We start from the raw sequence: 12416 nt of genomic DNA, 5'->3' as shown, positions 1-12416 counted from the left end.
GGCTAACGCTCGAAACGTCAGCTTTCCAAATCTTTCACGGTAGTTATTCGACCTTTATCAACTCGTTTGATAAAATCAATTTTGTTCCAATCTCCCACCGACGCAGCACCACAGTTTTTTAGAAACTAAAATTTTGTTTGACATATCAGTTTGAATAACGTTTCACCAGATTTTTCTATTATGGTTGGCGAACTTGATTGTTTTTACGTTAGGCCCAAAGTCCAAAGTTGTAAGCCGGCAATATTGCATCCTACTTTCCGGGCTTTTAAATGGTAAACGAAATTAGAAAATTTGAGCTTTTTGGGGGGGGGGGGGGGGGAAAGAAACTACAGAACTGAACACGCTTCGTTGATTACATGCCACCAATATCAAATACGGATTTGCAGGTATCGATACGGTGACGTAACTGTAGTTTGAAGTTGTAAAAACTTAGATGGCAAATTTGGCGGAAATGTTAAAACACAGATCATTGAGATTGCCGATTGTAGCTAGGCTAGTTGGCCATACGTCTAATTTTTACGGCGGATTTATGTATGAGTAAAGTATAGCGATTGAGAATGCTGCATTTAGGTCCTAGTTTTCGTGTATCAAATTTCCTTGATCATGAGCGGTTCATTCACTTCCACCGGCAAGAGATCTTTACCTTCCCCTCCCAGAACCGAAACGGAAGAGGGTTAACATTTTTGTGTAGTTACATTTGATGAAAAGAAAATCGCCGTAAAAATAGTCAATTTGCAAAATCTGCTCGATCTACTGCAGTGCTGAAATCTGCGTGATCTCCGTTTTAACTTGATTTCAAGTAAGTAGGCGACCGGTAAATGTGGATTGAAATATTAGGAACCTTTGCACTTATCTTTGGGCAGTTTGTTGACTAACTATTAGGGACTTTAAGAAAGGACAATGGCTACGGTAACGCATAAATATTCATTCGCCATTCTGCACTAGCTCGACAAACTGAAAGTAACAAATTTAGTTTCTCATTTGAGTTCTATGATACTTCGGCCATACTGTACAACTTAAAGGGGCATTGTCAGGTAAGATAACCGAGATTGAGTGAACCAATCAGAGCACGAGAATTGCATTATCTGAGGTTGAGAATTTAATAACAATATTTATTTACTTTTGCATCAATATTTGTTTTGTATAAATCAGTCTAACAAACTTTGTACCTTGCTTAGTTCGCATTTTTGAGCTTTAAAATAGAATTTTTCTCTCCTATGTTTCTTACATCAAGTCGTGTGTTTATGGTCTCCCATCCAGATACTAACTCCGCCGGACAAGGTTAACTTCAGTGAACTTTTGTCGTGGAAAGCTGTCCGACGTTCAGAGTACACGCTAAATTAAACTTGCTGTAAAAAAGAAGTTGAAGGGAACTTCATGTCAGCTTCGTTGTTTGCCTTTGCAAATTTAGTAGCATTAATAATAAGAAATAACCTTCTAGTTAAATTACAGATTTACCTTCCTGGTAATCTCTCGCCATTTCCAAAGTTTACCCGTAGTTGTAGTTCACTGTAACTGGACAATTTGTGTTAACTGTTTGTGCATCCCACGGATACGCCCTTATAGGCGTCTTGCTGAATCCAAACTTGAACACATTAGCCTAATGCAATGTTTTCAAGTTTGGATAGGTGCAGACAATATTGTGGCCAGTGTAGCATCAAATATCTTAAGCCCTCAGCGCAGAAATGTGATTCAGCGCACAAATGTGAATCAGTTTCCTCAAGAAAGCAAAGAAGAGCAGTCAAAATACCAATACAGTATCTACAATGAAGAGAAACTTTTTAAGACGTAATGCGCCAATCAAATCGAAACTTCAACTCCCCCCCCCCCCAAATCCGGGCAAACCCCGGGCATTTGACTATTTTCTGTGCTCGGGGAGTGGGGACTTTGACCTTTGCCTGCGCAGGGTGGGGAAAATTGAACCGGAAGTGTCAGGTTTCAAAAGTGTTTTTTCGGGCGCCGAAGTCGCTGATAGCTATAAAACATGTATTTGGACGTGATGGAAGAGTTTAAAGGAAGACATGTAGCATTTGTGAGCGATTGGCTTACAAAAAAGGTCTTCAAAAGGTCTTTGTTAAAGACGGCAAGAGCCGACGACGATTGTTCTTTAGGGGGGTATGACAGACAAATCCAACGATAGGGTAGGGCATTTGAACACCATTTTGGCCCGAGGGGGCGGGAATTTGAACGATCCAATCTTCAAAAGTTCAAATGCCGTGGCTTTTCCCGGGTGGAGGGGATGTTGAAGTTTCAAGTTGATCGGGGCATAAATTCATGAGAGATTCGACGTGTAGTCTAATTGAAGTTTAAACCGTTTCACTATCAACAAGGATCAAAGTCCATCTCTTCGCGGCTCATTTCTAGCAAGTCGCTTAAATGTCAGAGACCACAACATCATCATTTGTGGATAAACGTTTACTATCTTCTCTCTAAAATGTGTATTTGAATATTTTGAAGAAAAAGCTACCTTTAGATGGGAGGAACTGCACTGGTTGTGTTTATTTGTTTCTTGCACGAATTATAAAACCGCAAGCGGTGAGTAAAACGCAGCTGATTTTTTTTTCTCTCCCTACCGTCTTTCGACTTGAAAGACTGTGTCTCTTTCAACGAACACGACAGAAAAATCGCGAGAACTCAGTTAACACAGCGCAAAGTTGTATTTTTAAGTGAATACTTCGTTACCGTAGCCGAAGACCTCTCTTACCATTCCTATTCAGTATAATCAGCGTTCCTACCAAGCGGTCGCACGTTAGGTCGCCAATATTGCATAACGACAATTGATGGCATAAAAAATAGTTACTATCGCACAATGTCACGGTGACGTTTAGTTGAGGTTGCTTAAGTTCCCTAATTACTCAGGAAGAAGAAATAATAGAATTAAGGGAAATAGTCGAATAGATCAGATGAAAAAGGAAACAAAAATGAAAGGGGATGCCTCTGCCATTTCCGGACTTCCGCTACTAACCTGCTTGAAATCCACCAAAACATCGATGTTGCCAGTGTCATTGTCCTTAATGTGGAAGGTCTCTGTTTCATCTTCGGTATCGATTGTAATCTTTTCGTCGATTTCTTGCCTTCCATTGTTTACTTTAATGGCGTACTCCGATACTGAATCCTGAAAGGGAAACCAATGAGGTTAAGAATTAATAGGAGGGAGGTAGAGTTGAGGATGAGGCGAGAGCACTCGTCTCCCACCAATGCGGCAGGGTTAGACTCACGGACTCGGTGGCATTTGCGGGCTGAGTTTGTTCGTTCTTTTTTTCCCTGGTGTTCCTCTTAAGTCTGTAGTCTAAAATGAATTGTGCGTACCCTCTTTTGGTCTTCTCCAAGTGAAGCACCCGATGCTGCGATAACGAAGAGAGAGAAGCAAAAAAGAAATGCCTTGAAGTCCTAGTAAAGAAAAAGACGAGAAGAAATTATTTTTGTAATTTAAATTCATGCTTTGTAAAGGAAAACCTTAAAGTTTTTATCTTGGAAAAGACTACATGTCCGAGGTGAATTTACCATGTTAGCTTGTCACTTGAGTAAGATTGTAGGCTGGATCACTTTTCCTTCTTCGCACGAGTCTTGAGGAAATTTCCACCTCTTCCACCTGGAATGTAGATACTGGCATAAAGTTAAAGTGGTACTATGACGAAAATCGCATCTTTCCTATCTAAGCCCTTTTGAAACATAAACAAGTAGTCTGCGTGAGAAAAAAATGCTGTTTACTTTTTTCAAATATCTCTTTTCGTTCCTGAGATATTCGAGTTTTTAAAATATGCAAATTAGCCAATATTCAGCTTCCCTGTCATTATTATCAAAACCCACAAGCAAAGGCGTTGCTGAGCAACATGCAGGCGACACTTTTCCTTTGGCCGGTACTTTGGTGACGTCAAGTATTTCAAGACAACGCTTAACTTTTGTTTGCCGTTTTCGAGGCTCAAATAAACGTCTGTGCAAAACTGGAAGGGGCTCTGTCACTGCCTCGGTCTCCTTTCTTTAGTCTTCTGCAAAATGTTTTGAAATTATTAGAAACCAAAAGTTATCCGCAGCTATTTTAGTTAAGGCTTTGTTTCTGCACTGAGACCATGCAATGCCTTCTGTTGTTAAGGATGGCAAGGATACTTCAAATCCAAGAATGAGTGGAATCAGTGAGTTTCCGTATTCCGAGGGCTATCGTTACGACATAACCTACCTGAGAACTGTTTAGATATCAGGAGTTTATTCTTCTTGCGTTACTACATTAAGTATGAAGCTAGACGAAACTAGTTTTAAATCGCATGTGTAAAATTAGTGTGTTGAAAGTAGATCCGAAATAGATTTTTCCTGATTAAAGCATTTTCAAAAGTTTAGGCAAAATTAACCTTTCCAAGTTCATATATTTCTATCGACAATATCAAATATTTTACTGTCCCCGGTCCAGTGAGGCAAGCGATTGCGGAAAATGATTAATTTAGTTGTACTGTCCCATGCAGATATTCCACTCATGTTGCATCTATCCGACTTACAAAGAGGTCTCACGTAAAATAAGGAAGCTTGCTCATCCTGCGTATACTGATCACGTAGCGGTGAATGCCTCAATAACAATCGGTGAAAAAAAAAGGTTGCGTTCCTGCTATTTTTACTGACCGTTCGGGGAAATCGTCCTTATTTCTGCGAATCTGATTGTTCGCTTTCGGAGCACTTAGCAGATTTTAAATTAAATGTACCAACTGTTTCCTACGAAATTCATGGGTCTTAGTGCTTCTGATAGTGCTGTGTCACTCGTAGTTCCATACGTACTCAGCCCTGCAGTAAAAAGGGCTGTGATAATTGAGGTGTTGCATCCTGGGAAGAAACTTAGCGAGCAATACTTCACAAGGAGTCGACGTATGATATTAGTTTTCAATTTGATTTCTTCAGTGTTCCCATTAAGTGGTTTTAAAGTTCTATTCTCATCTGACAGTAAAAGAAGGGCTATATTTGTATGGATGGATGTTTCTATCAGTGGCAGCATGCATGACTGGCCCTCAACCAGTCTTTAGCGGAATAAGTGTCCTGTGGACTCTGATTTTTGCTTTCACAGCATAACCAAGTCTGGTTCTACCAGACTTGCATAACCAGGAAGTCCCGATGATACGCGATGGAATGCGGCCCATCAGTTTTCGGTAACAAGGAGTTCAAGCCTGAAACACGCCGACTACGGCGTAGACAACGTCACAAAGCGAGAATATCATTGGATAAAAGAGGGGGGAAAAATCTCTACTGCAGGTGCATTTCTTTGCCGCACACAGAAAAACAACTGAATCACGAACACCCAACGAGCAAATTAAACCAAAAGCCTTTGACACATTTCTAGGCTCCTTGTAATGTATAAAGACTGTCTAACTGAGAGATGTTTTTATAACCTAAAAAATTTTGATCTGTTCCAATCGGATATCTTAGCTGAAAATGAAAGGGTCTGAAAATTTTAGGGAATGATATCTTCATTTCAGAAATTGCTAGCTGAACATTACCTTCCAAGAACTTCAACCGAACCATTTGCTGATCCGAAACTGATAGGTGACCTTTTTAAGTGTCAAAAATTCCAAAAAATATCACTTCCCCAAACATACGGGACTACTTTTCCTTGGTTGCAAAACTTTTAGCTGATGTTTTAGTAAAGAAATCTATAGCTGTTGGCAACGTAGAACCGAAATTATTAGAGCACTTTGTTCTGAACACATATTTCACCGAAGATTATCGTTGGGTGCCCCTAAACAATGCGATATCACCAAATTTTAGGTTTTGAGGACAACGTAAACAGACAACAATGTGAGCCATTCATTTTGTATCTTTACTTTAAAGCTGTTCATACCCATACGGTAAAGTTGCAAGATAGTTCGCCTGTATCGCACAACGTGAACAAGATGAAATAATACTTACGATAGCGGTAAGTTATATTTTGGTTCCGTAAGGCTGTTAAAAACTGGGGAGTGGGCTGTGAGGCTGGGCTCTCACAACCTCTCGAAATGCTCCCAATGGCGTGCGACACTAAGAGCCTCTGTCAGCTAAGTCCAACTTCTGGCCTCCGCGTGGCGGAACTGGCACCACCGACAGGAGAAGGGGCGAAGGCGAAGCCACTGGCGCCTTAAAACCAGTTGCCCAGGGTAGATGGGGCTCTGAGCCTGTGAAGGCAGCCATCTAGGGGAAGGTAAACCCTAATTCCAAACCTCCGCTGCCTTCCGGCTATACCTGATCTCAGGAAGGCTTCAGAAGTAAACCTTGAGGACAAATCCGGAGTGGAGCCCCTAAGGCGAATGGCAGGTGCTCAGCACTTCCTTCGACAGCTTCTGCAGTGGAACTAGCCCCAAGTTGTATTGGTTCTTCCTTTCCCTTGGACCCAGCCAGTTACACCGGGAGGGGGACGCTGTCGTATGGGCAGCCCAGCGTCCCCTTATCTTCCCGCCCAGGCCTTAGCGCAAACTGGAGAGGGCACACCAGCGGTGTCGCAAGACTCCGGCACCACTCGGGACAAGACAGTTTACCGGTTCTAAGCTCCGACTGATTGGCGTAAGAAGGAGCACCAGGGGTCTCGCCCGACGGTGGGAGAAGCCCTCGCAGCTTCATTGGGTGGCTACCGCCCGCCTCAAGCTGGGCAGCCCCCAGCCAGTAAGGTGCCGCCTTGTTATTGCTTGCCTGCTCTACTGGGTGCGTAGAGATTAGGGGACCCTACTAAAGCTACGAAGACTCCAGCTCTTCGAATCGCAAGCTGGAACATTCGCACCATCTGCCCTGGTCTTTCTGCTGACCTTCAGCTAATGGACGACTCCCGCAAGACCCCCATCATGAACAAGGAGCTGGCACGACTCAACATCGACGTTGCCTGTATCCAGGAAACCTGGCTGGCCGACAGTGGGTCACTTATGGAAAGAGACTACACCTTCTTCTGGCAAGGCCTTTCCCAGGACGAGCCGAGGCAGTACGGCATAGGTTTTGCCGTGAGGAAGTCACTGATTGCCACCACAGAAACCCCCTCCGGAGGGTCACTGAGAATTCTTGCCCTTCGCATGAAAACGTCGGCGAGGTTTGTGAACATCATATCCGCCTACGCCCCGACTCTGACCTCCATCCCAGAAGCCAAGGATCAATTCTACGAGGCTTTGCAGGAAACACTATCCGGAATCCCAAGTTCCGAGGGCATATATTTGCTAGGCGATTTCAATGCTCGCGTTGGGACCGACTGGCAAGCATGGCCTACCTGCCTCGGCCACTTCCGCTTCGGCAGGATGAATAAGAACGGACAGAGGTTGCTCGAACTCTGCTGTCACCACGGCCTCTGCATCACCAACAGCTACTTTAAGTGTAAGGAGCTGCACAAAAAGTCTTGGAGACACCCTCAGTCCCGCCACTGGTACCAGCTAGACCTCGTCATCACTTGCTATAGGAGAGCGGACCTCAGCGGTGTCCTCCACACAAGAAGCTATTACAGCGCTGACTCTGACACGGACCACTCGCTCGTTGCAAGCAAGGTCAGGCTGAAGCCCAGAAAGATCCACCACGGAAAGACCACGGGTCGCCCCTGCATCAATGCCTGTGGTACTTCCGACCCTGTTAAGGCTCAGAACTTCGTTGACAGCCTCCAGGAGAAACTGCGCAACCAACAACCACTGGCAGCAACCCAGATGCCAAATGGTCTCACCTCGGTGATTTACCCACTCGATCCGTGCCTCACCAATTGTCACAGAAATTAGCGGCCCGTAGTCGTGCTATTAGATCAAGTGAAATAACAATACAAGGAAAGGTCACGTTTATACAATCGTTGGCCGTGTAGCACTATATTTTAAACAGAGTGAACTGAATAGTGTGTAATTTGTAGTGCTAGATTTTCTATCCCATATGAACCATGTGAGCGCTACTGATGGAAATGGGCCCACACAAGGACAGAGAAAAACTCTGACCAGGGTGGGAATTGAACCCACGACCTTCGAGTTATATCTCCGCCGCTCTACCGACTCAGCTACAAGGTCAGACGGGAGCAGGCCGTGGGAACTGAAGATGTTAAAGTCACGGCAATAAACATGTACAAGTACAAGGAAAGGTTACGTTTATACAAACGTTGGCCGTGTAGCACTTAATATATTTTAAACAGAGTTAACTTACTGCTTTTCCTATTGAAATAACAATAGTTTGTTTTCACTTTGGAACCGAAGATAATTTCAAGCAAAGCAATAAGCACATTGCTCTCACCTTGGTATCAGTGCCGGTATACAAAGCGGAGATCAGTGCTCAAAACAGTGATCGACCGTCTGGAAGGTGACTGAGAAACTGACCATTTTATGGCATCTTTATATGTACTTATGACCACAACGAATTGACGGAAAAATCCACTCCGATACAGGTGTACGTGCGATGTGGCAACGGCTCCACAACATTTACCAATCATTTCAAATTAAACATTTTATTTCCAACTGCTCAATTAGCAAATATTTAATCTTTCTTAATATACTAAGAGCTTAGAAAGAATGTTTGGACAGCTTTTCAATGCCATTCACAACAGAGATTGTTATCTATAGCCAAACCTAGCAATTTACCACCAGGTTTCCGCGGCGCACTTCTCGAAAAGGGTCCATAAATTTCTTTCTAGAAATAATCATTGGTTCACATTTCTTCGTGTGTATCCCGAGCCGGTGATATTAGCATCACGAGCAAATATCGGAGAGAGGACCATTTAGCTAAACAAATAAATCGACAGTATTGCCAATCACCAAAGCAGTGGTGTCGTCAGCAAAGAGGTGGGAGTTCTTCCTTACAAACATTGCCAACAAAATAATAAGTCATATCGGAGCTTGACAAGTTTGCTTAGATCTAATGACTTTGCGCCCATCCTTTGCTTATAAACAGGGATCCGATTACTGGCACCTCATTCATTATGCCAGTTTACTAGATCTAGAACTTGGTGATCCATATACTTCTTTGGAATTTTGTGTATCAACCAAGCAGCGTTATTGTCAAGTTTGTAATTTCTTCAAATAGAGAGAGCGAACAGCTGCCCCAAACGAACAGACAGTAGATGATGTTTCGCACAATCATTTTAAATTACACATTTTCCAACTGTTCAATCAGCAAATACCTATAATCTAGTTTCTTGGCGTACTAAGAGCTGAGAAATATTTGGATAGCTTTTCAATGCCATTCACCGCAGAGATTGTTATCCATAAGCAAACCGAGAGATTTTACCGGCTTTAGACATATTTACGACAAGGTTTCCGCAGCCGAGCACTTGTCGAAAAGGGCCCATAAATTCTTCTAGAAATAATCATTGCTTCACATTTCTTCGTGTGTATGGTGAGCCGGTTATATTCACATCACGAGCAAATATCAAAGAGAGGAGCATTTATCTGGAAAAAAAATTGACATTATCCCCATTCACGAAAACAGTGGTGTCGTCAGCAAAGAGGTGGGAGTTCTTCGTTACAAACATTGCCAGCAAAATAATTTACATCAATGGCAAGAGGACGTGGGCCCAGAAGGGAGCCTTGTGGGACGCCATGCGACACATAATAGAGTTTCGATTTCGTTGCGTTTATTTCCGGCGAGAAATGGGCCTTTTGCAGGAAGTTGTCACGTGCCTCGATATCTTTTGTTTGCAATGGTGCAAAGCACACTGTCAAAAAAGGTTCTAGAGAGTCGCTGTGTATCAATTTCAAAGTCAAAAACACCATTTCGTAACACTTTTCTTATTTTCTTTGTAATTTGTAACCGTAGTTTTATTCGTTATTCTGAAGCATTTTCATAACGCAATCTTTAAACGTTGTTCAGAACAAATTCAAGCTCAAACTGCACTAGTAAATGCAAATGAAGATGACGTAGGAATATCGAAAGATGTCTTGCAAACTAAAAAGTGTTGTGTCTTTTTAAAAAATTCTTTCCAATCATTTTAGCAGTATCCTTTAGTTACAAATCTCAAGCTTTATCAAATATATGCTTTTATATCTTGAAGAAAAAATCATCATCATATCCTTTATTTAAAGACGATAGGGTTTAAAGCTCAAAGCTTGTGGGGTCGTGTGAAAATAATTACAATATGAAGCTATATTAAAACAGGGATAACTTTACTTACACATCACAACTACTATAGTAAAAGAAAAAAAGAGAATATTAATTCATTTCAAGGCTAAGAGATATTCAAAAGTTCACATGTTAACATGTAAATAAATAGACTACAGCAATTAAGACATAAAATATAAAATGTTTAAAAGCATTTAAAATCTTGATAGTGCCTAGGCAGCGTCTGGACCGACTGTGCGCTAAAATCAAGTTCCTTAAAATATAAATCTTTCCTCACTTTACGATAAAAATCAGTACTCTGGCCCGTGAAATGAGTCGAGACAGCGTTCCAAAGGATAGCGCCTCTATAGCTTATAGAGTTTTTAAGAAACTTTGAATTAAAACAGGGGACGATTATGTTATTACTCCTCCTAAAGTTGTATGCAGTGCAAGGTTTATTAGTCAAGTACGAAAGAGCCGCAGGTGCTTCACCTGTAAACACGCTATTAAATAATTTAATTAATCGAAATTTGTAATAAAAGATTAAAGTGTTCCAATTCGAGTGACGGTATACTTCTTCAGTAGGTGTATCGTGAGGTAAGTTGTATATTATTCTGGCTGCTCTTCGGTGAAGTAATTCCAAAGATTGTAGAAGATCTGTATTTGGACAGCCGCCCCAAACGACCAGCCCATATAAAACGGATGGCAATATTATTTTAAAGTACAAGTCCAATAGGGCGTTTCGGCTCAAAAACGAACTCTTTTTCAAGAGATTCAGCTTATTAACAAAGTTCCTTTTTAAATTTATGAGATGGTGAACCCAGGAAACCCTGTTGTCGAAAGTTATGCCCAGAAGACGAGTATGTTTTACCCACTCGATCCGTGCCTCACCAATTGTCACAGAAATTAGCGGCCCGATGTTGTGCAATTAGATCAAGTGAAATAACAATAGTTTGTTTTCACTTTGGAACCGAAGATTATTTCAAGCAAAGCAATAAGCACATTTCTCTCACCTTGGTATCAGTGCCTGTATACAAAGCGGGGATCAGTGCTCAAAACAGTGATCGACCGTCTGGAAGGTGACTGAGAAACTAACCATTTTATGGCATCTTTATATATGTACTTATGACCGCAACGAATTGAGGGAAATTTCCACTCCGATACAGGTGTACGTGATGTGGCAACGGCTCGACAACATTTACCTATCATTTCAAATTAAACATTTTATTTCCAACTGCTCAATTAGCAAATATTTAATCTTTTTTAACATACTAAGAGCTGAGAAAGAATGTTTGGACAGTTTTTCAATGCCATTCACAACAGAGATTGTTATCTATAGACAAACCTAGCAATTTCACCACATTTACGACGAGGTTTCCGCGGCGCACTTGTCGAAAAGGAGAACCATAAATTTCTTTCTAGAAATAATCATTGGTTCACATTTCTTCGTGGGTATCCCGAGCCGGTGATATTAGCATCACGAGCAAATATCAGAGAGAAGACCATTTAGCCAAACAAATGAATCGACAGTATTGCCAATCACGAAAGCAGTGGTGTCGTCAGCAAAGAGGTGACATTCTTCGACGAGACGGCTCCGGCTTATCGTCCTTATCCGAGAAGACTTGAAAGTCTAACCATGTGCAGATGTAGTTACAAAGGCAGCACTTTCTCCTCAGTTATTTAAAGACCGTGAGTGTTGGTTCGGCCGGTGTTGAACTCACGACCTCCCGCGTGATAGCCCTGTACTCAACCGAGCCACCGGTGCGCGATAAAAGTCTTAGTAAATAGCCCCCTGAGAAGATATGTCGTTACTAGCAAAGTACTAAACCCAGAAAGATTGAAGAAAATAAAAGGGAATCGAGAAGCAATGGCTTCTAGGCTGACATGTGATCATTTCCAAGTTTCCTCACAACTTCTTTTCACCACAAGTTTAAGCGTGCACTCTAAGCGTCTGACAGCTTTGTAATACACAATGAATACAAAAGTCCACTGAAGTTAAGCCCTGCCAGAAGGAAGTTTTCAGGATGGTCGATCGAGAATAAAATAGAAGACTCTATGCACAAAGACACCACTTAGCAGGGGAGTGACAGGCAAGATTTTTCATGACACGGAAAAAAAAACTAACAAACGCACTTTCTAAATGGATTGCCTATGGCAACCCAGTAACTAGTGTATGAAGAAGCTTTTGTATTGGTCGAAGTCATATTGGAGCTTGACAAGTTTGCTTAGATCCAATGACTTTAATACATGTAGTTCTACAAATCTAGATGGTAGTTTGACAGAAGAAAAGGTTCGTTTACATGTAACAGCTGGGGCATATCAGATATGAATTTCCAGTGTTTTCTAAATCTATCGAAACAGAAACTGCTGCATTATATGGAATAGGAGCATTAAAACAGCTGCCTCGCGGCAGAAGGAGACTGAAA

At 41.8% G+C, this 12416-nt stretch overlaps 2 protein-coding genes across 4 annotated transcripts in view; one reads left to right on the top strand and one right to left on the bottom strand.

Moving 5' to 3' along the window:
• LOC137998933 (leukocyte cell-derived chemotaxin 1-like) overlaps positions 1-11091 on the bottom strand; it is a 30177-nt gene extending 19086 nt beyond the window's left edge. Inside the window, exons 1-4 of one of the 3 annotated variants that reach the window (XM_068844772.1) lie at positions 11004-11091; positions 3505-3592; positions 3310-3390; positions 2966-3115 (exon numbers count right to left, since the gene is read on the bottom strand). In XM_068844772.1, coding sequence (XP_068700873.1) covers positions 2966-3115; positions 3310-3390; positions 3505-3507 — 234 coding nt within the window. In that variant the 5' untranslated portion in view covers positions 3508-3592; positions 11004-11091. Of the gene's footprint in view, positions 1-2965; positions 3116-3309; positions 3391-3504; positions 3607-8190; positions 8239-11003 lie in introns of those variants that run through there. The other 2 variants (XM_068844774.1, XM_068844773.1) reach the window with 2 other exon arrangements.
• Positions 6789-7694, top strand: LOC138000992 (craniofacial development protein 2-like). The gene has a single exon (XM_068847662.1). The coding sequence runs from the start codon at positions 6789-6791 to the stop codon at positions 7692-7694; it is 906 nt and encodes a 301-aa protein (XP_068703763.1).
• Positions 11092-12416: the final 1325 nt, after the last annotated feature.

The sequence above is a fragment of the Montipora foliosa genome, chromosome 4, assembly GCF_036669935.1.
Source record: "Montipora foliosa isolate CH-2021 chromosome 4, ASM3666993v2, whole genome shotgun sequence".
In the NCBI taxonomy this organism is placed as follows: domain Eukaryota; kingdom Metazoa; phylum Cnidaria; class Anthozoa; order Scleractinia; family Acroporidae; genus Montipora; species Montipora foliosa.
The sequence above is the reverse complement of the archived record's forward strand: the minus strand, read 5'-3'. Positions and strand labels throughout refer to the sequence as shown.